The following is a 27,086-nucleotide window of genomic DNA, read 5'->3' as shown; positions in this document are numbered from 1 at the left end:
CCACCCGCAAACGCAGCTTTTGCGATTGGTAGCGGTTGACAGCGTTTCGAAACAATCATACAAACCGCTACAAATCTCTTCAAACCGCTCCGAACCTCTTAAAATCAAAAGCTGGTTCCAGCTAGCGTTTGCGGTTGCGGGCGGTTGCGGGAGGATAATTTTTTTTTCTTTTTTTTAAAAAACCATATAAATACAAAAATAAAAATAAAAATAAAATTTTTAAAATGGAATTATAAAAATACTAAAATATTTCTATTATATTTTAATTAATATTATAAAATTTTAAAATAAAAATATTTTCTATAATTTAAAAAATTTAAAACTATAACTTTGAAAATATAATTTACATATTTATTATAATATTATGATTTTTGATATTTTTATAATTATATAAAATGTAAATATTGTTAATTTATTATTTAACTGCTGCTGTATTTGGTAGTTAACCAGTCATAAGTATCCCGCAAACGCACCAATTTCTAACCGCAGAACCAGTCGTACAAATCTCTTAAAACCGCTAGAAACCGCAACCACCCGCATCCGCAAACTTCCGCAGCCGCAACCGCAACCGCTGCGGTTGAACCAGTCGGGCCCTAAAAGTATAAGGACTACACAGATAAACTAAAGAAACAGGGGTGTTTCCGTAAATAAGTATAGTTCAGTTATAAGGGTTTGTTCTCTCTCTCTCTTCCCCGCCTCCCCCTCCCTCTCTTTGCACTCGGCGCAAGCTCATCATTTTCATTTCAAAGGTGAATCAATCGATAAGCTAATTTCAATTATTAGATTTGTGTGTTCAGTAAACTCTAGCCTAACGAACTCTCTCTTCTACGTATGCTTTAGCTATTTGTGTTCTTAATTCGAATTCAATTGAGTGTTTCTCGTGTCTTTGTCCTCTGTTTTGAATCTGGACTATGCTCTAGTGTTTCGTTTTGATTAAGAGTGTCTTAATCTTGAGTAGGTGAAGAGTCCATAGAGTATGGGAGCATCAGAGGTTCTAACTGATCCATCAAGCCTATATGATGTGGGCAACGGTGAATATTCGGACACGTATACAATGCTTACCGTGAGAAACGCACTTGCATCTGTTCAGAATGTGAGTGTTGTTGCTTTCTCTCTCCTCTGCTTATGTGTTTGATTGATGCTATTGATGTTCTTGCTGATGCTGTCTGACTCCATTTGGTTATACCAGGGCGAATCAGAACGTTATGAGGAGCTTGTTCAGTCTATGCAGATCATCAAAGGAGCTGATCATGCTGTGTGGGCAGATCTTGTGGTGTGTGTTCTTGTTCTTTTGTAAAATCTTTTTTTTTTTAATTCCGTTATTGCTTTAAGTGTTTTTTTCGTTTTTTTTGTTTTGGCAGACTATCTTGAACGCTTTATCAGGCTCTGTGGCTTGCATAGATATCATTAACCATCGGAAGCTTCTTTCTTCGGTAAGTTTCTATTACATCTTCCACCTTTTACTCAAGGTTTCATCCCAATTATTGTGTTACAGGTTTTTGGAATGTCATTGTGGGATCTCAAACCTCATGTCATGGAGGCATTGGTGGGCTTACTCATATCACTGGTACACAGTTCAACAATTACCCTCATACTTTACCACTCCTTCCATTTCACAAAGATATATTTTGAGTGTTTTCACACATATTAAGAAAACACGTTAAATAACTAATAAATATATAGTTTTCTGCAATTTTCAATTTTCAATATTTTTTAACCAATCTTAATTCAATAAAGTCAATTAATATTTTTGAAGATCACAACTTTTTCATAGAAAATACAAAAGTCTTATCTTTGTGAAACAATTTTTTTTTTCTAAAACATCTAATTTATTTAATCTACATGAGTAGCTACAATTTTTGTTTTTGTCTTTTCATTACAGGCTGCTACTAGTGGAAAGTATCTGGACTCTTGTCTGAATATGCTCATAGGGCACTTCGTTCCACCGCGTTGGGTGATTGATAGACTTTCGCAGCGCCGTGTAATCGACCAGAAGACAGACGTTCTTTCCCAGGTTCATGGAGCCATTCTGAAGATCTCACTTTTGGTTCCTCTTGCTCCTTCGAGATTATTGCCCATGCTCGCTCAGCAGATGCCCAAAATAAACAAAAAGGACAATGTGAGTCTTTTCTCTTTGGTAAATGGCAACCTCATGCTGGCGATAAACTTAGTAGAAACTGTTGTATCGTCTTCCAGGTGGTAGTGATGTATGTGGAGAATTTATTCAAGTTGGAGAGTAGCCCAATCGGGCAAGTTGGTAGCAGCATGCTTTTTATGATGGTGATGGAGCGGTTGAGAGATTTGGATGTAAGTAAAGAAAATGTTTTATACAAATGAAGACAATAAGTAACATGGTTATTGAATGATATATCCTTTTAGCTGGAGATTGATTGGGATGATATTCTACAAGATGACTCTAGTAGAGGCATGTTTGATATGGAACTTGAAGACACTATGAATGAAGGAGAAGAGGTAGGCTTAGTGTTTGTTTTGACTATTTATGTAGCTTTCCTTTTGCTGGAGTATGACAGTTTTGGAATTTGATGTATCAGAATACGTCAGGTGGAAATGTTGTTTTTGAGTCTTTGGACAAGTTGATGGTCATATCTTTTGATCATCTTGAATCATGTAATCTTGATGGTCGTTTGGATCAGGTATGGCACCAAATAATATTTATGCTTTTTAGTTCATGTGCTCATGATTCTTCTTCGCTGATCTGGTTTTTAATTGTTTGACTCAGGTGTTTGAAAAGCTCTTTGGGGCATTTGAGAACTTCATTCTGAATACATACAAATCAAAAGTTTCGCAGGTACGCCACATAGCTATATGATTGGTTCACGGTCCACATGAGACTCACTTTTGCTTTCATCTGCAGTTTCTGATGTTCTATGCATGTTCACTGGATCCTGAAAATTGCGGTTTGAAATTTGCGAGTAAGCTGATGGACATTTTTCTCTCCAGCAACAAGCCTCGACCCACTAGGCAAGTTTCAGTTTCTCCTCTATGGTCAAACTTTTCTCAATTCTCTGCATGATACGCATTATAAGCTCATTTTTTTGTTCTAATGACAACTTGGCTGTGGTTTTGTTTCTCCTCTTTTTTACAACAGGATGAGTGCAGTTGCTTATCTAGCTAGCTACTTGGCTCGTGGAAAGTTTTTGCCTGTCTCCTTTGTGGCGAGCGTGTTAAAAAGGTTTAAACCGATTGCTAAAAATGTCACTTCGAACATAAACGTTTCATCTGATAGAAGCTTCAATATATTGCAACATTGATTGTTTTGTGTCTGATGTCTTAAAATTTTAGGTTGGTAGATGAGTGTGCGGATTACTGTAGAACTTGCAATGATGATATTAGGCCTGAAGCACATCAGATTTTCTACTCCGGATGTCAGGTAACAAGATTTTACGTTCATAATGTTGCTGTCTCATCCTCTGAAATATCTTTTGCATCTGCTTAAACCTGGATCTGATGCTGTCCTGTGAATACAGGCGATCATGTATGTGCTTTGCTTCCGGATGAGATCCATCCTAAACGTTCCTCTCTTTCGCTCCCAGCTTATACCATTGGAGTCAATTTTAATGCACAGACTAAACCCATTGATGGTGAGCTACATACTCTGATCCCATCTGTTATTTGGAAATGGTCTAAAGTATCAATTGCATAATAAGCTTTTGCAACCAATTCTGTTTTGGAGAATAGGTATGCCTTCCATCCGTAGTTGCAGAGTTCCTTAAGCAAGCTAAAGCAGGTGGCATGTTCGTAGTCTCAGACGCCTTCATTTTCGATGACCTACTTGAGTCTGAGCTCTCCCGTGCGTTTGGAGGGCCTGAGAGGCTTGATACATTCTTCCCCTTTGACTCTTGCTTGCTGAAAAGCTCTAACAGGTTCACTATCTTTTGATCACTTCCGCTTATTTTGGTTTCCTGCTCTTTATTGAATCTGTTTTTTTTTGTTTGTGTGTTGTCTTGGCTGATCTTAAAGCTATATCTCCCCGAATTTCATCTACTGGTCAATGGTGAGACCGACTTATGAAGAAGATGATGATGATGAGGAGGATGCTGAGATAATTGTGAACGGGGATGAGGAGAGTGATGAAGAGGAGGAGGAGGGTGATCTTGATTACTCCATGAACAAGATGTCCATAACGCCTAAGCACTCTTTCAAGAACAAGATGGAAAGAGACGGACTTCTGAAAATGCCTTCCATGATCAGACCTTCCATTAGTCCTCAATCCTTTTGAGTTTGTGGAGAGGGTCTCAGTAAGCATTTTTGTAGCAGTATCTAAAAGTGATTTGAATCGACTCAGAACTTTCTAATATATGAAACCAATGTTTGTTTTGTCCTAAATGCTTTGATTTGATTTGCAAAACACCAAAATAACACTAACCATAAGCAAAATGATATTTTTACAATGGAAAAATCAGAGAATAATAGGAAAAGAGTGAAACTATTACAAACTCGAAAAGCATACAAAATATGAGAGAGAGAATGATCGACACAGACATTGTTTAAACCATTAATGGAAGAGAATTAATAGAATAAAAGGTGATAAAAAGCATAAAACACAAAAGAGGTAAAAAAGCAAAACATAAGTAAGAACATTATAAAGTCAAAACCCTGATAGAAAAGTGTAGTCTTGAACAGTCTGAAGGGCCTTCACCACATTGCTCATGTCTGGTCTTAACTTTGCCTCATCTTTCACGCATAATGCAGCCACCAGAGGTAGCTGAACATTATACATCACGCATAATGCAGCCACCAGTTAAGGTCTCTGCCATAAGGTTTGAAGTTAGAGGCTCCTAGTGAACCGTAAAACACCGTAAGGTTTTACGTTACGTTCACTCTTCCATATGAACCCTCACCGATCAAAGCCTTTGAACCAAAGTTATCGGTTATATCTCTCAGCTCATCCACTGGAATGGCTGGTACAGCAATACTCTGCGTCTGAACTACTGACTGATCATCTCTTTGATAGTGACCTTAACAACAATGGAAACAATCCCATTTACCCAGTAGAAGTTAAATGATTGGACACTAAGATAACACTGACAAGCAATGCTGTTGAGATCAAGAACCAGAGCTACCTGCTGGGTTGTGCCGTTGCATTGGTCTGGAGTCACTCCTGCACCAACTAAAACAGCTCATTGCGCTCTTCTCTCACACGAGTTAGCTAACTAAGCTGCAACATTGTGCGGCGCAGAAGTATAGTTTGATATCATAAATGAGATAACCAAGAACCATGTGTAAACTGAGACATTATGTTCTTAGACAAGTCAACGAACTCATCACAAGATATGGAATACGAAATGAAGAAACAAAAGCTACAGGAAACAAACCCAAGAATGAAAGTTCCTTAAGTTTAGGGTGTTTGTTTTTGACATTTAAGGAAAGTATCAAAAGGGAAATTTCATACAGGGGAAGAGGAGAAAGAAAGGCAAAAAGCATTTTACCTTTTGGCCACAAGAAACAATTCGACAGTAGAGAGAAAGGGAGATTCCTCTGCTAAGCTTCGATGGGTTTGAGGTCGTCAACACTTCTAAGCATTCTTGATATTCTTGGTAAACTTACTTGGGCAAGAGTCTGAATTAGTCAAATACCCATATTACCCTTTAAACATATTAGAAATTTAGAATTACTGTCAAAATACCCAAGACTGCCTAAATATCTTTATCTTTATCTTTCTTGTTTGATGGTTTTGAGATCATTCATCCATCCTTGGGCCTTTGAGTTACTCACTTCGTCACAAGACCATTTTTGATCTAGCCTAGCTTTTACTTCGGTGTTTCTTTGATGTATTTATGTGGCATGTGGGTCTGGCCATTTTACCTAAACCTGAACCGACCAAAAAATTTTAGGTTCGGTTCTGATCTAGATCTAGGTATGTGTTTTAACACGGATTTAGTCTCAAATGTAACAAATTGACATAAAAAAAGTAATTTAGTGCTATCTATTATTGAAATAAATTAATTTTAGTTTATCTTTTTGGTCGTAATCTTTTATATTTTTTTTGATATATTGTAATTTTTAATAGGTTTTTATAATTTGTTTGATTTGTTTAATATGATATGAGAAGAATATTTATAAAAATTGTTGATTATATGTTTAGAATATCTGAAGGAACCTTTTGTTGTCAAAAGATGTTACATCATTAATAGCTATCATTTTTCTCATACGAAAATAAGAAAAAAGACGTTTGAGAGGAACATAGATGTAGGCGACATTGTATATACGGCTTACATTTTTGTTTCATCGGATCATCACGAAAATATGTCTAAAAAGTCTGTATCTCCAAACCTGATTCTCAAAAACAAGATGCATCTATTGTAACCAAGCTTGATTTAAATATAATTTAACATTTAATTCAAAACAAGGGTATATTCTTTCTTAGTTTGCCACTTTATTATGCAGTAAGCATAATCATTTCATTTCCAGACAGTTTACATATCAGAAGCCATGTTTTAATTTGTTCTCTTGCAACCTTTTGTGTATAATCTTTTTATAAAAATTCTTGATTTAATAAGGTTCCTTAAAAGCATTGCTTTGATTTTCAGACAGCTTCTGGCTGAAGTTTAGGTTGTTGGCTTATTGCGCTTTAGTTGCCGTCTCTCTTTGGACTGCACGGTTTATGTGAATATTTTCAAAGACTTGTAAAACAAAATATCATTTATACAAAATCAAAATAGGTATAGTGACACATGTGTTTCCTTCTCGAGTTTCTATATGAAGGAAAAAATTGACTTATAGCCTTATATGTACATATCATTCAATTACTAGACGAAGCTTTCATGAGTTAAACAGATATATCCACAAATAACACAAATTTGCTCATTAATCATGTCAAAGTCACATAACATGGGATGTTTTCTTTTGAGCAAAATTTCAAAATATGACATAAATATGTAATTATTTATTTCAAAATCCATATTTAGGTTGTTAATAATACAAAAATACAGAGGTACTCACCATTCTCAAAAGAGGATGAATCTGAAACACAAAAAGTAACTTTTAGTATTGGTCTTCCCAGCCATGTATCAGTTTGTATGATGTAATTGTATTTGAAACAGTCTACAATAATGCTCCATGTAGTTTAGTGGCTTGAACATCTATGTATAATATGCTCCATACAATATATATAAAACTGAAATAGAAAATTGTTATTAAAACTACTGGTGAACCATAAATTTAAAACCTTAAATATAAATAACGTATGAAATCCTTACAAGTTCCCAAAAAAAAAAGGAAATATATGTTTTCAGAGGAAAAATATGATAAATAACAGAAAATATTAACAAGAATATAAGATGTTGGAATGTTTTCAAAAGTTCTTTGTGTTGCGAGTCAGGTCACACACCCATACAATTGAGTGGTATCGTGTGTTTCGGTGTGTGTGTGTGTGTAAGAAATATAACTCAAATTATATATAAGGGAATGATTGCTACAACGCTTCATTGGAAAAGAAAGCTAACAAAGTACTAATGTACATATCTATTCTTCATCTTCATGGTTGTGGGATCTAAATAATATGAAAAGCCTACATCCTACTATACTCCTTTAGTAATCAAGCCACCACCATTTTCTACCATCTGCATCTCTGTTTTATGCTATAGATATTTGAACCAAAAAAGAATATATTTAAGGTTTAAGTAGCGTTTGATATGTATGATGATGCCATATTTTGCTAGACAGAGCATCAGTTTTAGACACGTGGATCACATTCTGGCTGTCCCATTATATTTGCACATATTTTTTTATAGTGAACTTCATTTTATTTTTCTTTTTGAACATTATGAACTTCATTTTCTTGTCATGTTAATAAAATTGTGCTGCTGCTAATAACGCTTTTCTAACTTACTTTTTTTTTTTTGTTTCTTATAACCTTTTATATAGTTAAAATGTGGCTTGTAAATTGTATAAAGAAAAGAGACGTTGATAAAGGGATAAAAATAAAATTTAACCAACTCGCTATATCTTCTTACAATTAATCAGAGATACAGTTTAGCATAAAAAAATTACTCAGCGATAGAAATCTATAATTTGGTTAAGATAAATTTAAGATTTATCTGATGTTTAGTTATTTTGACTAACGAATGCTTAAATGAATGAATATGGACATCTTTGACTAACGAGTCCGTTATTTTATGGAAATGATCATCTTCTACTCTTCTTCATGATTCTTCAAATCCTATTCGATGTTGTCATATGACGTAATGGAAAAATTATATTTGTGGGATGTCTTTTATAAGCTCCATTGTTAACCTCATGGCGAGTGATATCCACAAACTTTAATCCCACTCATAATTATTATATGCATATATATGAATACTATATGATCGATACTATATATGCATGAGCAGCCTATCAAAGTTGGAGGCTTCTTTTCTATCCATGCCTGACTTTACACCTCTATCATGCCCATGCATGGGTCCCTCCCTCCACCTCTCTCTCATTCCTTAAAACAATAGGAACAGAAGAAAGAGATGTGAGAATGAAGCAAAGCAAGAAGAACACAATTGTGACTTGTGGAAAAAATAGGGCTTTTAATTTGACTTTTTGTTAACTTCCATTTCATTCCATAGAGTGGTATACAAAGACACTTGTGCTTTTCCTTTCCATTGAGTGTGTGATTTCAATATCATTGCTGCATCCATTTTCCATTTATGGAGTAAACTCATGTTTTGTTTTTGGTTTACCTTGTATTGTATATATGGACATGATAATAAAGCTTGATTAGCCTTTTTTTACCAAATAAAGCTTGATTAGCTATATGATGGATGCTTTGCTGTTGTTATTTAGCTTTTATAGACTACACAACAAGTAATTTATATATAATTCGCAATGAATTGATGTATTTTGACAAAATGCACTACTTAATACGCCATTTATTATAGTTATACCGTGTAAATCTTGTAGTGATTGTAGAAAAGTTTTGTCAACGAAAATAGATCCCTGATTTCGATCCAACATTGCAATATTTCAATTCAGCTGATCATAATAAACACTGCTTAGTCTTAATCGAAACTAGACATAGACTGCACTCACGTACGGTACTAACTATATCTCAACTTATTCGCAAAAATTACATTAGAGGCCTGTTCGTTTGCTCACCCAGGTGATCCATCTGGGTGAAGATGCAAATTGATGTTCGTTTAGTGCATTATAATGCTACATCCAGATGGATCACCCAGATGAATTTTTAAAAACTCATCTCAAATTCTCATCCAAATGAAGGTGAGTCTTGATGGTGCATCTCGATGCAGATGCATCTAGTTCAGTCCAAAATGATAAATGACAAAAATAACTTTTTAAAATCAAAATATTATTTTCAAACCGTAAATTCAATTTTTTTGCATATACTTTTTTACACTAAAACCAAAAAATGCATTTTCTCGCAAAAACGGAAAAACACACTTTCCCGCCAAAACCGCAAGATGCATTTTTCCGCAAAAAACATAAAACACACATTTTCATTAAAACACATTTTTCGGCTAAACCAGTAAAACCACACTTTTCGACCAAAACCCAAAAAACGCATATTCCTGCCAAAACTCCAAAAGCATTTTCCGGCCAAAACCGCAAAAAGCATTTTCCCGCCAAAACCGGAAACAACGCATTTTCTCGCCAAAACAAAAAAAAACGCATTTTTCGCCAAAACCGAAAAAAAACAATTTTCTCGCCAAAACCGGAAAATGGAATTTTCCTGCCAAAACTAAAAAATGGAATTTTCCCACCAAAACCAGAAAACGGAATTTTCCCACCAAAACCGGAAACACGCATTTTCCCGCCAAAATTGAAAAACACAATTTTTCCGCCAAAACCGAAAACACACAAATTTCCCGCCAAAACCGAAAAACACAATTTTCCCGCCAAAACCGGAAAACAGAATTTTCTCGCCAAAACTGGAAAACGGAATTTTCCCGCCAAAACTGGAAAACTGTATTTTCCCGCCAAAACCGGAAAAATGTGTTTTCCCGCCAAAACCGGAAAATGAAAATTTCCCGCCAAAATCGGAAAAACGCATTTTCCCGCCAAAACCGGAAAACGCATTTTCCCGCCAAAACCGGAAAAACGCATTTTCCCGCCGTAACCAGAAAAATGTATTTTCCCGCCAAAAACCAAAAAAGTGCATTTTCCCGCCAAAACCGGAAAAATGTATTTTCCCGCCAAAACCGGAAAAATGTATTTTCCCGCCAAAACCGGAAAAATGTATTTTCCCGCCAAAACCGCAAAAAATAAGCTTTCCCGCCAAAATCGTGAAAAAAAAGTTTTCCCGTCAAAAACACTTTTCGCGCCAAAACTTCAAAACACATTTTTTCCGTCCAAACCGCAAAAATATATTTTTCCGCCAAATCCATAAAACATATTTTCCGCCAAAACCATAAAATGCACTTGAAAAACACATATTTTCTCAAAAACTGCAAAAATATTTTCCGCCAAAACCGTAAAAATGCTATTTTTCCATCGAAACGTAAGAAATTATATTTTAGTTATTTTATTAACAAGTCCACCTGGATGCAAATGGAAGTTAAAAAATGAAAAGCAAACGAACATAGTTGCATTCAAATGATTCATCTGGATGCATGAACGAAATGAAGAAACGAACAACATCCAGATGGAGCATCTGGATGAGACATCTAGATGGACCATCTGGATGCATCTTCCAGATGTACAAACGAACAGGGCCTAGTATTTATCATTTTTTACAGTTTTTTTCGTTCTAACCTCAACTCCATGAGATTTGGTATCCCGAGCGTCGAACATCCAATTACCCTTGTTTGACAAACAAAAACATGGTTTATAACAAGGACACACAACTGGAACTAATAAAAACATGAAACTTTATACATATATAGTTCACATGCAGTGGTCCGGACGGCTACTCTTCGGAATTCTTTAAAGCTTGCTGGAGTATTATTGGCCCTGAGATTACACAAGCTGTCCTGGAATTTTTTTCTTCAGCAAGTCTCTTAAAGCAATGGAACGCTACAACGCTGGTCTTAATCCCAAAAATTACAAATGCAGCGTCTCCATCGGACTTCAGACCTATCTCTTGCCTTAATACAATCTTCAAAGTGATCTCTAAGCTATTGGCAAGGAGGCTCCAAATGGTCCTTCCAAGAGTTATCTCCCAGTCTCAGTCAGCGTTTATGCCAGGTAGATTACTTGCAGAGAATGTCTTGCTGGCTACTGATTTGGTTCAGGGATACAACACAGCTACGTCAGAGCCAAGTGCTATGCTCAAAGTGGATCTGCGCAAAGCTTTTGATACTCTCAGATGGGACTTTATCATTGGGACTCTTCGAGCTCTTTCCATCCCGACAAAATTCATCCAATGGGTCCATCAATGCTTATCAACTGCCTCCTTCACCATCTCTGTAAATGGCAGTAGCAGTGGATATTTCAACAGCTCAAATGGCATCAGGCAAGGTGATCCTATGTCACCATATATCTTTGTGCTTGCGATGGAATCTTTCTCAAGACTCCTGCTGTCGAGGTATGAATCCGGCCTTATTGGTTACCATCCAAGAACTGCTGATATCAACCTTACTCACCTTATGTTTGCGGATGACGTAATGATTTTCTTCGATGGAAGCAACAATTCACTTCATGGGATCTCAGACTGCCTCGACGACTTTGCTTCTTGGTCTGGCCTCACTATGAACCGAAACAAGACTGAGCTATACACTTCGGCTCTGAATAAAACTGAAGAATTGGCTGTTTCAAATTTCGGTTTCAACCGTGGCTCTCTCCCCATTAGATATCTTGGCCTACCACTGATGAGCAGGAAATTGAGAGTCTCTGATTATGATCCTCTACTGCAAAAGCTGATAAATACTTTCAGGGGTTGGGCTGTTAAGACCTTATCTTTTGCAGGAAGATTGCTACTGCTAAACACGGTGATATCTGGTACAGTTAATTTTTGGATAACAACATTCATGCTTCCAAAAGCCTGCCTCAAGATGATCGACTCTCTCTGTTCTCGATTCCTATGGACAGGCAACATAGACAAGTTCAGAAGCGTCAAAATAGCTTGGAGCACATGTTGCCTTCCGAAAACTGAAGGGGGGTTAGGCCTGAGAAGTTTTGCATCTTGGAATAAAGTTCTCTTATTGCGTTTCGTTTGGATGCTTTTCTCTGGAAGTAAATCTCTGTGGGTAACTTGGCATTCTCATTATCACCTACAAGGTAAGAACTTCTGGGCATTATCTGAAACAATCCATCAGTCTTGGGTTTGGAAGCAGATTCTTAAGCTGAGGCATCTTGCTCTTCGTTTTTGCAAAGGGGTCCTTAATTCAGGCTCCAAGATTAGTTTTTGGTATGATGTATGGACTCCTCTTGGCCAACTCCTGCAGTACATTGGTCCAACTGGACCTCGAGCTTTGAGGATCCCCTTGCTAGCAACAGTGGCTGACGCTTGTTCCCTAACAGGCTGGCGACTTCCCTCCCCTCGATCCCAGGAAGCTCTAACCTTGCAGATCCATCTCACAACAATTCCACTCCCATCGCTTACTCTTGATGATGATTTCTTTGAATGGAGAGTTGAAGACTCTTCTGTAACAACGTTCTCTTCTGCGATCACTTGGCAGGCTCTCCGGCCGCGTGAGGATGAGAAGCTTTGGGTTGATTGCGTTTGGTTCAAAGGGGCGGTTCCAAAGCACTCTTTTAACATGTGGGTAGCAAATCTTGATAGACTACCTACCCGGGTCAGATTAGCGTCATGGGGTCTGCAAATTCCCACTACTTGCTGTCTATGTTCTAGTGAGCCTGAGACCAGAGACCACCTGATGCTTACTTGCCAATTTAGCAGGGAGGTTTGGAAGCTAGCACTGGGAAATTTAAACCCTCCGGTACAGCTCTTCAGGGATTGGAATGAGCTTTTGTCTTGGATCAGAATGTCATCGAAACTAAGCCCGTCAATCCTTAGGAAGTTGGCGACTCAAGCAACTATCTTTCATCTCTGGAAACAGAGAAACAACGCTTACCACAACAGCTGTGTGGTTCTTCCTCTTGTGATCTCGAAAATGATTTATAGGGATGTGAAGAATACGATCTTGGCAAGAAGGAATAGGAAGCAATTTCGTACCCTCTTGTCTCTGTGGATCACTTAATCTTGTGTAATGTTACTTTAGTTGCTCTACCTTGTTTTTATTTGTTTTTGCCGAGGTAGAGTATTTCTTAGATTCTACTTTGTAAAATCTGAACATCATTAATATGATATTAGCATTCTTAGCAAAAAAAAAAAATATATAGTTCACATACGAAACGCGATACAAGCTCAGATCTATGCGTCCATTTGTATGGAGCTCTAAAAAGATGAATATAAATGGTGGAAACGGAAAAGAAAAGAAACATTGGAAATTTGGGAAATCAAGCGATGTATGTAGTGTGTGACATACTGACATGGGAACAAGAGTAAGTGGACTTGGCCCAGTGGGGTACTCTCATGCTCCATGCCTCTTGCTAAAATAAAAAGTTGGCACCACAAGTAAAAATATATATTAATAAAGCTAATTATTATTTTGTAAAGATAGATATTGTCAAATTAAAAGCTTTGACATTCTTTTTTTCTCCAGCAACCAAACTACGCACTCTAACTATACTTTTTATTTCCTTATTACGAAAGCATCCAAAGCCTTTTAGGAAAGAGCACTGCATAATGCATAATGTGTTATGGGTCCTATCCTATATCCCTTTCAGGATTCAAGCCGAGGGAACAGAGAACAGTCAAAATGCAAAATGCCGACTCCTTAATTATTAGGGCCAATATATGTAATCTACAGACTGTGGTCGTTTATATGAATGCATGCTGCTAGATTTATCATGTGTCGAGAATATCCCTCCATGGCTCCATGATAAAATTCTACGAGTCCTTTTTTTTTTTACAACTATCTCAAATCCTAGTAGACTACATATGAGTCCATGCATTTTCAGTAAACAAATAAGCTGATATATAATATACATAATCACTTAACATATATTGTTTTTAATCAGGTTATGAAAACTCGTAATTCATTTATGTAAGTCCATTTTCAGGAAAAACAGGCTGATACATATGATCGAATTACAAAACTACTACATCTGAGATCAAACTATGACCAACTCTTTTTTCTTCTGTGTTACTCTTTAATTTGCTCTTATTGTAAAACAAACATACTTGTTATAAGGTATATATAGACTTTCTTTTGATTTTAATTACATGTGCAATGTGCTGTTGTATATTTGTATTAGGTATGTAAATCGATAAATACTTTATATAACAGCATTAGTTAAGTTTGGTAACATATAAACTGATAAAAGTATTGAATGTGACGTATTTTCACCTTTTTTCTTAGGACAATTACGAGATCAAGATGTATATTAAATCCGTTGTTATGTTTGTAGCAAAATTTAGGTATTACGTATACCATTCAACAGTTAGGTTAAGTGAAATTCTTTTAAACAAGTCCAAACCTTTTTTTTATAAGTCAAATCTCATTTTATTCTCTCATTTTTTTTCATTTCTTTATTAGACGTGGATATTAAACAACAAAAACTGAATACTAGGTTTAGCCCAAAAACTTCTTTACATCGTAGTTCATATATACAAATATGATGTAGTATAACCTAATGCCTCATGATGCGAAGTAAACTCAAAACTCAAAAGAAAAACGTGTTGAGTGGCGCGAGAAGAAACCTCGTAGTCAATAATGTTAAGTGGTCTTTTGTGAAAAGAATAGAACTTGAAAAGAATATATATTTGGGTGTATTTAACAGAGAAAAAGTATTAGTAGCTGTATTTTAAAATAACAAAACGCAAACCAGTCCTTTTTTTTTTTGAACAAAAACGCAAACCAGTCCAGAATAGAAGAAAAAGGTGTATAGGTGGCTACGTGGGTATATCTGCCATGTAGAAAATCGAAGCGCATGCACAAAGTTGGACTCATGATGAGACCTCACATGTCATTTAATTTTATTACTCTCTCTTTCTCTTTATTAATTACGTATAGTTCTGTATAAAATACGTATTCTTTTATCTTGTCTCACCGTATATTATATTAAGAAGCTATCCCTTTGTCCAGACATTGATTCTGTACAAATCGTTATTTTACACAACCAAACACAGATTGTACTTAACCAGCCACACATGTCGACTCCCTTTTAATCCTTGACAAACGATCAAAGTTAAATCGGATCCGTACCATACATGATACAACTTAAAACTGACTGAATATATATTTAACATTAAAAGTGTTTCAAAAAAAAACATTAAAAGCCTTATCAAATTATTTAATAGCCAAAAAATGACGATCCTTCTGTTTGTTTTTCTATTCATAAAAAATATTTTGCTAGAATTCATAACTCTTAAGTTAAAAATAAATAAATTCATTAACTGTTAATTTTTAAAAAGAGTAGAGACCTTCACGCTTCTCACGCGAGCAATGAGAATCATACAATTTTCCTCATGCAATATCATCAAACATCAATTACATCATCATGTACAATTTATCATGATGATATCATTGTACATGCACATATATCACCATCATCATGATGATCATCAGAGAGTAGAGAAAATAGGAGAGAGAAACAAGCTTATGCTATGTCCTTCTCACAGAGATAAAGACATCCTTTTTTGTTCAACCATTTTGTTTTTTTTTTCTTGAATAAATAAAACAATTAAATTGGAAAGTAACGAAAAAACAAAGATTGGCCTGTCTCTCTGCCTCCTTATTTAGTTAGCTGTTTTTTATTTTGATATATTTTTTTTATCATTACTGTTCTAGGTAGAGTAAAAACACAGACGGGTTTTGGCAGATACTGTTTTGCGTGTGTTGGCTTTTTCTCCTTTATAGTCTTTTCCCTTTTATCATGCTGCACCTCCATTTTAATTAATCGCTAATAATTTTTTAATCAATACAAAACAAGATTAGTGATTTTGTGCATATATAACAATAACATTTGTCCTTCCGTTCAAAAATATATATTTTGATTTTAAGTAAAAAAACAATTTTGTCCTTTAACAACAAGATATTTAGTATTCTAAAACAAACCCTTAAATTAATACAAAAAAATATTATATTCTGCAGGACATATGTTACTTCAGTTTAGCTTTTTTTTTTTTTTTTCCTCTGAGAATTTTATTAAAGGGCAAAGCCCAACAAGGAAACAAAACCCAGCACACAAACATACAGCAGGCCTAAACATCAGGCCACATTTACAAAAAACTCCATGGGCCAACAGCCCAATAAAGGAAACCGTAGAGGAAGGTAATCGTCGATGGCCACCACGTATCCGATCGACACACGATTCGAAGACACGCGTCAAGCCAGAAACCACCACCTCCTCCGGAAAGGTTACGTCGGAGCTCCGCCATGAGAAAAGATAGATCGGTGAAAACCGTCCAAACGAAGAAGTCTTCATAGAAAGCAAACGCAACCGGATCGTCTTTTCAGAAAAAAACACTGTTTTCAATCAATTCAAAGAACTCCGAACATCGGAGACTGAAATCGAGAGTCGGTGGAGAAGTGGAGGGCTTGAATCGACGATCAAACATAGCCGGCGAAAACGACGCTACTCAGCCGCCGAATCCCGGAGACAAAGCCGGCGAAGCAGGTGCTATAGAAGCCACCGCTTCCCAGAGTCTAAAGCCGGACGACCATCGGAGGAACAGATGCGACGCCGGAAACAGGGGCCGGTCGGAAACACCGAAACCGGAAAGCCAAAAAAACACCGGACTCTCTCCTCCTTCGATTCAACTCCAAACCTTCTGAAAGATTTTTTTGTGATAAGAAGATCGGAGGATTCGAGAGAACAAACCTCTCACTAAGAGAGGAGAGAGACTAGACAGAAATCCTTACTTCAGTTTAGCTATATGCTCTAAAAGTTAAAGCTTTTATCAAATTCAACCTTTCTCTGTTAAAAAGAAAAGTAATTTATTTTACTGTTTAAATCTTTTTGTACATGTCTTAAAAGGATCTCGAGATTGGCGCCTGTGATAAAGACCCTTACTTTGCTTGCTCCTCTTATCTTCTCCTCCTTCCTCTCGCCATTGCTCTCTAGCGTTTTCTATAGTAACTGAAAGCAATAATAAACAAAAAACATATATTTTTTCTTCTTTCCCAAACTCTTTTTTCTTCCCACCATTATCTCATGAACGTTAGTGGAGGCTCTCTCTCCACACAGAGAGCCTACCCTTGAAAAGAACCCAGCTACTACTAGCTTACACTAAACACCTCGAAAGTTTCATTCTTTAGCTTAAAACTCCATCTGGGGTTTTCTTTAAATTCCTTAAAAATTAAACTTTTATTTACTCTTTTGAGCTATGATGGTCCACACGATGCACAGAGAGTCCCCGGACAAAGGGTTGGACTCCGGCAAGTATGTTAGGTACACGCCTGAGCAAGTGGAAGCTCTTGAGAGAGTTTATACTGAGTGTCCTAAGCCCAGCTCTCTCAGAAGACAGCAACTCATACGAGAATGTCCCATTCTCTCCAACATCGAGCCTAAACAGATCAAAGTTTGGTTTCAAAACCGCAGGTGAGAAAGTTACTACAAATCATTTTTTTTCTTCTGTATATTGTCTTTTATATTTGTAATTAAGTTCATAAAGACAAAAAAAATGTTTATAAAATTTTCCTTGCTGTTCTGTTCTGACAATTATGATTCTGTTCTTTTTTAGATCTCAGTGATTATTGTGTTTTGAAATTTTAATGTAGATCCATGTCTTGTGAAAATCCCCTCAGAGCAGGAAAGTTTGTTTTGGTTTAAAAGCTTTGATACAGTGGGAACTTTAAATGCAAGAAAGTGACATCTAATAAAAATGTCTTTGAATGCGTTTGTTCACATTTATTAAGATATGAATTTGGAAAAAAAAAAAACATTATCTTTTCCACTCTTTATATCATTGGGTGGTGGTTTTATTATATGTTGTCACTGTTCATCCACTACTATTTTATTCACATCATACATGTAACGTTTGTCTTAGGCATAGTTGAGTTATATATGTTTGTTTTGTTTTTTTAGATGTCGAGAGAAGCAGAGGAAAGAAGCTGCTCGTCTCCAGACAGTGAACAGAAAGCTCAATGCAATGAATAAACTGCTGATGGAAGAGAATGATCGTCTGCAGAAGCAAGTTTCTCACTTGGTCTATGAGAATGGCCACATGAAACACCAAATACACACTGTAAACACTCCACACTAGTCTCTTCTATTTTATTCTATTCTATTATACTTATTTGGTTTTTGGTGTAAATTTTCTATTATTTTATTATATTTTTGCTTAAGTTTTGGTACGTTTCTTTGGAGTGTAGGCTTCAGGGACGACCACAGACAACAGCTGTGAGTCTGTGGTCGTAGCAAGTGGTCAGCAACATCAACAGCAAAACCCAAATCCTCAGCATCTCCAACGAGATGCTAACAACCCAGCTGGGTGAGCTTTTCTTACTGTACTTGCATATATATAAGCTTGTTGGACACTTTGTGACAACCTTAAATGTTTTTTTTTTGTGTGGTTATAGTCTCCTTTCAATAGCAAAGGAGGCTCTAGCAGAGTTCCTTTCCAAGGCTACAGGAACTGCTGTTGACTGGGTTCAGATGATTGGGATGAAGGTAATAAAACAGCTCTTCAAGTTTGTATAATCTTTTGCTGTTCTTTTAGATTTGTAGTGATGAACCTTGTTTAAATTGGTGTAGCCTGGTCCGGATTCTATTGGCATCGTAGCTATTTCCCGCAACTGCAGTGGAATTGCCGCACGTGCCTGCGGCCTCGTGAGCTTAGAGCCCATGAAGGTTGCTGAAATCCTCAAAGATCGTCCATCTTGGCTCCGTGACTGTCGAAGCGTGGACACTCTTAGCGTGATCCCCGCTGGAAACGGTGGGACTATCGAGCTTATATACACTCAGATGTATGCTCCAACTACGTTAGCAGCAGCTCGTGACTTCTGGACGCTGAGATACACCACTTGTTTAGAAGATGGAAGCTATGTGGTGAAAGTTCTTGAACCTGCTTTGCCTATTTTTTAAATTATTTTTTCATGTTTGCCTTTCATCACTCACTCATTGTCTTCTTCAGGTTTGTGAGAGGTCGCTTAGTGCTGCAACTGGTGGGCCCACTGGGCCGCCTTCTTCAAACTTTGTGAGAGCTGAGATGCGACCAAGCGGGTTCCTCATCCGTCCTTGTGATGGTGGTGGTTCCATTCTCCACATTGTTGACCATGTTGATTTGGATGTAAGCATAAATAGTCAAATTGATTCAAACACACATCAATAGTATATGCTCATGACTTTGTTTTTTTTTGTTTTTGGTTTCACTAGGCCTTGAGTGTCCCTGAAGTCATGAGGCCTCTCTATGAATCTTCAAAGATTCTTGCTCAGAAAATGACCGTTGCTGTAAGTACATTACCCCAACAACTTGGTAGAATGCTGTGTTTCTTATGTTTGGTTTCTTATTACAGGCGCTGAGACATGTAAGACAAATTGCACAAGAGACAAGTGGAGAAGTTCAGTACGGTGGAGGGCGGCAACCTGCTGTTTTAAGAACCTTCAGTCAAAAACTCTCTCGGTATGCATCACCTTCATTCAAAATAGCTTCACTGCCATGTGTGTTGATTCTTCTCTTTCTAATTGTTCAAAATGAATGAACTTCAGGGGGTTCAATGATGCTGTTAATGGGTTTGTGGATGATGGATGGTCACCACTGGGTAGTGATGGTGCAGAGGATATTACACTTATGATAAACTTGTCCCCTGGAAAGTTTGGTGGGAACTCTTTCCTCCCTAGCTTCGGTAGTGGTGTGCTTTGTGCCAAGGCATCTATGCTGTTACAGGTACATATTGGATAATGGAAACAAGTTTTTTTTTTATGTTTCGGTCTTTTGTTAACTCACTTTCTTGCGTCCAGAACGTTCCACCCGCTGTGCTGGTTCGTTTCCTTAGAGAACACCGCTCTGAGTGGGCTGACTACGGCGTGGACGCTTATGCTGCTGCATCCCTCAGAGCGAGTCCTTTCGCTGTTCCTTGCGCTAGAGCTGGTGGCTTACCTAGTAACCAAGTCATTCTCCCTCTAGCTCAGACAGTTGAACATGAAGAGGTTTGAAATGGCAAACAGCTTCTTCTCTCTTAATACCTTTTTTCATAGTCCTGAAACCTTTCTCTTGTTTCAGTTTCTTGAGGTGGTTAGACTCGAAGGTCACGCTTACTCACCTGAAGACATGGGCTTAGCTAGGGATATGTACTTACTACAGCTTTGTAGCGGTGTTGATGAAGATGTGGTTGGAGGTTGTGCACAGCTTGTCTTTGCTCCTATAGACGAATCATTTGCTGATGATGCACCTTTGCTTCCTTCTGGCTTCCGTGTCATACCTCTTGAACCAAAATCAACCTCGGTAATATAACAAAAATCTCATCTAAAGATCATTCTAAATCACATATATGTTCTAATCTTTCACTGGTCATTTAGAACAATGCATCTGTGAACCGTACATTGGATCTAGCATCGGCGTTAGAAGGATCTACACGTCAAGGAGGTGAAGCAGACCCAAACGGTTGTCACTTTAGGTCGGTGCTAACTATAGCGTTCCAGTTCACGTTTGATAACCACACAAGAGACAATGTTGCTTCGATGGCACGTCAGTACGTGAGAAACATAGTTGGATCGATTCAGAGGGTTGCTCTAGCTATTGCTCCTCGTCCTGACTCTAGTATCAGTCCAATATCTGCTCCCACTTCCCCTGAAGCTCTCACTCTTGTCCGTTGGATCTCTAGGAGTTACAGGTACTAATCAAATGTTACATATTCTAATCTGAGTGTTTATTTAGTCTGAAACTGAAACTCTATTCATAATGTCTGTTGTAGAGTTCACACTGGTGTAGATCTCTTTGGATCTGATTCTCAAATCAGTGGTGACACATTGCTGCATCAAGTCTGGAGCCATACCGATGCAATCTTGTGCTGCTCCATGAAAACAAATGTAAGTGAAGGGTTTTGTTTGCATTCATGTTCTTGAAATTTGTTGAGATAAGTGTGACAATAACTCTTGGTTTTTGCAGGCTTCACCGGTTTTCACATTTGCAAACCAAACCGGTTTAGACATGCTGGAAACTACTCTCGTGTCCCTTCAAGACATAACGTTAGACAAGACCTTAGACGAGCCTGGTCGTAAAGCTCTCTGCTCTGAGTTCCCTAAGATCATGCAACAGGTTTGTTTCCTTGTCCTTGTAAAGTGTTTACTATTTTCTTGGAAAGTCATTCATTGTCTGACTTGGAATCTTGATTGTTTTGTAAAGGGCTATGCTCATCTTCCTGCGGGTGTATGTGCGTCAAGCATGGGGAGATTGGTGTCTTACGAGCAGGCAACAGTGTGGAAAGTTCTTGAAGACGACGAATCAAATCATTGCTTAGCGTTTATGTTCGTTAATTGGTCCTTCGTTTGAAGGAGAGCCAGAAGAAGACGAGCACACTCCATTTAAGTGGGAGGAGGGTTTATTTATGTAAGATATTAATGTTAGGGCTTCTATGCTCAAGTATTTTGAAATTTAAGGACTAGTATGTAATATGACTAATATATGATCCTTTGTGGATTATACTTGTTCCTTATGTTATGGCAGAATATTATTATGAAAATGACAAGTCTTTTTGCTTTGCTAATTTGATTTAGCAGAATTTTTAATCTATACTTTTCTTTTTATCAGCTTTTTATTAAGTCATCACTCTTAAGCTGCACGAAGCAAAGCATAATTCATAAAGAAAAAGAGCTGAAATTCCCTAAATATGTAATACGACAAGAAATTCTAATTTAATGTGTATATATTTGGTTCCTTTAATTTTGGAGAATAACATTTTGTTTGGTAATAGAAATAATGAAATTTAGAAAATAAATTTTGTTACACAGGGAAAATGTTTTTTTCATCTATAGTTTAATAACAAAGATAAAAGAATGAGATAGGTTTTGTATTTTGGGGTATGATGTATAGAAGATAAACATTTGTCTTATTGACAAGGAATAAGGAATGATGTTAGATTTGTGTATAGTGGAGGATGGTCCAGTTTGAATAAAGGTTATAGCTGTGGAAGCCGTTTCTAGCACTGCAAAAATGTATTTGCATGAATCTTCACAAAAATGAATCTATAGATTTCCTAAATTAAATTGAGATCGTATCTATCATAAGAAAATTATGATGATGCCTCCCACTCTATAAGTTATACTAGGCAGAGAAAGCTATATACGTTTTCCCTCCGTAAGCTGTCTATTTGAATGAATTAAGTTTTAAATGTTTTTTGCATTCTATGGCAAAGTGACCACTTTGGTAAAAAACTGTAAAATATACGTCACCAAGAAGTAATAACCTTTTGGAAAAGTTGTTTTGTTTTGCTATTCCTCAAAAGTTGGGTTGATGATAAGAGATATATTACTATTTACTAGTAACATATGATAAAACCATAATTGAATTATGCTATTTATAGAGTTACAGCATCATTAAACGGAAAAATACATGCTATTAGTGTTGTATTGATATTTTATGTTATATTAGTTTTCATCTAGTTCTGTAGTTTTTTTGTTGTGTGTTTGTGTGTGTGTGTGTGTTTTTACTACATAGATTTTAAAAATATTATGGGTGTACATGATATTCTCAAAGTTAAGTTTTATGAGTAAATGTAAAGAAAATTTGCATTTCAATAACAATAAATTTTAATAAAACTGCTAAATCAATGATTAGTAAAAAAATTCAATAGGATTTTGAATAAAATTTAAAAAGTCTTCACCACAATAACAATAGATTTTATTAATATTTTAAAAATTCATAAGCCAATAATAAGAGATTCTATAAATTTTATAACTCCTTAGGAATTCTTCTATCAGTAACCCCTCCTTTTTTGGTCAAATCAATAACCCCCTTAAACTGTAATCAATAAACCAAACTCAATTTTGTAAAATAAATAAATAAATAAATATATATATATATAAACATTTAGTTAATGCTAATTTTGGTATTAAAAAAAATTGTCTGCCATTTTTCGAACAAAAAAAACTTGATTTAGTGTTATCTTAAATTACCTTTCTGATAATAAAGTAAATAATGTTGAAGATATTGCTTGTAGCAAAACGTAGTAGCACATTCACACTAGCTACTTGCACAACAAATGAACACATAAACTCAATAAAAGCTACTAGCAACTCAGAGAAAAGTATTTCCTTTTCGTTGTCACCACTCACCAGTCCAAGCCTTGAGGGTTTGGGATCAATACAGCTGTAAATTCATTGTTTTTTTCTTGTATGATACTAAAGAGCCATCGTTTATGAAGTGTTGTGATTTCATTTCCTCTAAACGACTAAAACTCACATCAAACCCCGACATTCTCGTGTCACTAATGGGTGTACGTTTAGGTTGCTTGTAGGAATAGTTATTGAACTATAACATAGGAGATGGTCGTTGTTTCATGGTAAGATATATATATATATATATTATTTTTTTGTTGGATTTGGTAATTTATTCCTTAGTGCACAAAGATTAAGAAATTTACTTTTCTCTAAAAAGTAGTTTTAAAAATATAATTTAAAAATCATCCAACCAATTACAAAAATGACTACAATGTTTAATTGGTTACACAGTTTTTAATAAAGCTAAAAATAGCATAAAAATATCACAATATCATCTATTTTGAAACAACAAAAATCTTCTAAAACATTATCTAATATGAAACAGAGGGAGTATATTACTAGTAATAGGTAACATTGCAACATATGATAAAACCATAATCAAATTATAAAATTTCTATAAATGATAGAGTAATAGCATCAGTGATGAATTTTGCGGAGTCATAATATTTATATGCTATTTAAAATATAACAAACAAACATAGCTAATTATTATTTGGTAACAAAACAGTAGTCACGCAGCATCAGATTCACACCGTTTGATTAATGGGGAGCAATACACGCAAGCTCCAGTAGACAAGGTGATGATGGTTAATACAACGACGATTGCTAGGATATTATTATGAACTGTATCCACCTTCTTATTCTTCACCAAACCACTATATCTTTTAGTCTAGGTTTCCTTTTCTTCTTCTTATAGACTACACATTATACCATATATATTTATAGATATATCATCAATATTGTGTTTACTTCTTCTTTTTTTACTTATAAATAAGATAAATTTGGAACAAAAGGCTGGCTTGTTATCGACATGTTATTCATCTTCCTTTACTTTAGGTATGGCCTAGTAGAAATCTGAACTAGATGGCAAGATGCAGTGATTATTGGTTTTATCAAAAATACGCAAAGAAACACGGAGAACCTTCACCCTCAGTATTTCATCGACAAGAAGTGAGCAGAATGATAGACATTACTAGACAACAAGGTGGAGGCAAATATGATGGAACTCCAAAAATTAGATTCGGGTTTATTATGAGCTTCCAACTCAAAACCAATTGGCAATTAGTGGATTGGCCCTAACCCTTTATATAGTAGTAGTAGATTAATTCTTATATATCCGATGTGGGATGTTTCTCATCAATTAGGTCAAAGGATCTTATCGCTCTGATACCATGTTAGATTCAGGTTTATTATGGGCTTCCAACTCAAAACCAATTGGTAATGAGTGAATTGACCCAAACCCTTTATATAGTAGTAGATTAATTCTTATATATCAGATGTGGGATGTTTCTCATCAATACAATAACATAAGTCTCAGCATCAATTTTCGTTTTTAATGTGTTAAAATTTCTATAACAATGCTGCAATTCGTCCTACGTTTTAAAAAAAATAGTTTAACATTTATAAAACAAAAAAAAAGAAAACAAATTATTGGGTTTAAATAAGGTTGTCGCGTTACCTAACTGAAGATTGTATCTCAATGAGTAAGGCTCATCAGCCTTTTACTCTCTGTTTAACAAAATAAACCCAAAATGAAGAAAAAAACTTGAAACAAATGATCAGACTCGCAACTTCAGTTAACTCAAGTGAAGAGGAGTCCATGAAAATTGCTGAAATCATATCATATGAGTGAAGTTAATGGCATTGGCTAAGGAGAAGATTTTGGAATATCACATCTTGACGGACACTATGATGTTTAAGTTAGTATGTAGACCACGGTCCACGTCACTAATCAGATAGTCAATAAACAAAATGAGTGAAAAAAGGTCCGTTTCGAATCGAGAGACAGGCCATGACCCAAATATGATACTTTGTGTTTTCAATATTACAATTGATTTTATAACTTACAAGTTCAAAATATTCGCCATGAACTCTATCTAGGTTAAGAACAAAAGATTTATAATATCATCTTGTCAACAAAAAAGATTTCTTACTTGATAACTTACACAAAGAAAAGATGCAAACGTTCGTCTCCAGAATCGAATCTCGTTCTGATTATAGTTTACGTATATGGTTATTAGTTTGATTTACATCATATCCAAGACAAATCTATGTTTGACTGCACTGTATACTTGTTGACATCATACATTTTTAAGTTTTATTTCCCTAATATAAAGAGTAATGGCCCGGCAGAATCTATTGGGTTGATGTGAAAACAATTCAGGACGTTAATCGGAAAGATTACATTATTGGAGGAGACATGGGAACAATGTCAACAGTTTTGGGAGTAAAAATATATTAAAATATACAATCAAGATGCTACAATATTTTTCTTAAATTATAAACCATATTGTAGAATTCCAAGGGGGAAAAGTTGGATTCTCTATGATTTTCTAATTCTAGGTTCCTTTGCCTACAAGTCTACAATGACTATATCTATATAACATACAGGATCTATTGATTTATCTATGTTATACTTATATTCGAACGAGTTTATTTCTATTTAATGAACTCTAAAAACATTTGTATTCTACTACTACTACGAGTTTTAGTAGTGTTCTCTATTATTGTTCTTAATTATCGTATGCTACTTTCTTTATTTCTGGCATTGGTTGTTATGTACTTACGTATTCCATTTCAGATACTTTTTCTGAAAATACGTATTCCACTCCAAATACTTAAATATGCGTTATGTTCTTTTGGTGAATACCATGAATTTTGCAAATAATATAGATCTAGACATTTCTTATTAATAATGCCACAAAATATTTCAATCTGTTTTCTAAACACGTTATGTCCGTGTGTCGGCTTACCACGGCAGCGGGAATATTGGCGGCCGGTTTGCGCTGTTGATTATTTAACTTGTACTGTACTAAATAATTATAATCTTATTGTAGTTAACATTATATATCAACATAACAGCAGGCAGCAAGAGAAAAGTGAGAACTTCCGACCTTCACGTAACTTCCCTTCGGTATTATTTTACCAATTAAGTTTTTTTTCCCTCCATCTATTATGATCTTTTTTTTTGGCTAAAAAATCTATTACTAGGAAAGTTGTTTAGGTCTTATTCATCACGAATTATTAAAACGTGATTAGCTCGACGATTAAGGTGGAAAAGTAGTCTAGGTCTTAGTCTAACCACTTTTTTCATGCAATAATTTCCGTCCAAATTTTCTGACGCTAAAAGAAACGCATGAAACGACAAGGAAAAAACGTATTAAATATATATACATTTTTAAAAAAGTTTTCCTATAACCAGTTCAAAAGTTGATGTAATAATGAGATTGTTTGACTGATTTCTGATGATAATATTGACTGGTTCTGATGATGTAAATTACCAACAGAGTTGGTTTAATTCTTAAGTTTTTTATCATTAAAATTGCAAGACGCTAAAGGTCCAATGAGAAACACACCACACGATTTGTGGAAGCTGCTTACTTATTTAGTTATTTACATTTACATTAGTCTTGAAAGATTAATTTGAGACGTAATATTTAAATTGTTAGAGATCTTACCGATCTGTTTTTCAGCATGGTTTAAAGATTTGTGTTATCCAATTATAGGGTTGTCGTTTTTCCTTTTACCTAAGTAGATTGTTTTTAATTTTTTTAAGTAGATGCCAAGTAGTGTCTGGTCTGGATTTAGTATAGACCAAATCCAGGGCGTGCTTTAAATTAGTACTGTATGCCATGTGGTCCACACGATCTCACATGTTTGGATTTACCTTTAATTACATTTACTAATTTTATTAGTGATTAAAGTTATTTATCTAACCTTGTTTTCAACATAAA

The 27,086-nt window shown here is 35.6% G+C and overlaps 2 protein-coding genes across 2 annotated transcripts; both read left to right on the top strand.

The window, feature by feature from the left end:
- Window positions 1–599: 599 nt before the first annotated feature.
- On the top strand, window positions 600–4,347 carry LOC106447218 (RNA polymerase I-specific transcription initiation factor RRN3-like). The gene is made up of 16 exons (XM_013889092.3): window positions 600–749; window positions 959–1,093; window positions 1,190–1,273; window positions 1,362–1,433; window positions 1,496–1,567; window positions 1,883–2,119; window positions 2,197–2,307; window positions 2,380–2,472; window positions 2,553–2,654; window positions 2,741–2,809; window positions 2,876–2,982; window positions 3,110–3,193; window positions 3,304–3,391; window positions 3,489–3,602; window positions 3,700–3,884; window positions 3,982–4,347. The coding sequence occupies exons 2-16, from the start codon at window positions 977–979 to the stop codon at window positions 4,238–4,240; spliced, it is 1,794 nt and encodes a 597-aa protein (XP_013744546.2). The 5' UTR covers window positions 600–749; window positions 959–976; the 3' UTR covers window positions 4,241–4,347.
- Window positions 4,348–16,980: 12,633 nt separating this feature from the next.
- Window positions 16,981–21,620, top strand: LOC106447219 (homeobox-leucine zipper protein ATHB-14-like). Its single transcript, XM_013889094.3, has 15 exons — window positions 16,981–17,514; window positions 18,001–18,160; window positions 18,288–18,406; window positions 18,495–18,585; window positions 18,670–18,963; window positions 19,049–19,204; window positions 19,291–19,365; window positions 19,431–19,537; window positions 19,624–19,801; window positions 19,876–20,064; window positions 20,138–20,359; window positions 20,434–20,747; window positions 20,829–20,943; window positions 21,023–21,172; window positions 21,260–21,620. Exons 1-15 carry the CDS (start codon window positions 17,300–17,302, stop codon window positions 21,404–21,406), a joined length of 2,532 nt encoding a protein of 843 aa, XP_013744548.2. The 5' UTR covers window positions 16,981–17,299; the 3' UTR covers window positions 21,407–21,620.
- The last annotated feature ends 5,466 nt before the right edge of the window (window positions 21,621–27,086 follow it).

The sequence above is a fragment of the Brassica napus genome, chromosome A4, assembly GCF_020379485.1.
Source record: "Brassica napus cultivar Da-Ae chromosome A4, Da-Ae, whole genome shotgun sequence".
Classification (NCBI taxonomy): Eukaryota; Viridiplantae; Streptophyta; class Magnoliopsida; order Brassicales; family Brassicaceae; genus Brassica; species Brassica napus.
The sequence above is the reverse complement of the archived record's forward strand: the minus strand, read 5'-3'. Positions and strand labels throughout refer to the sequence as shown.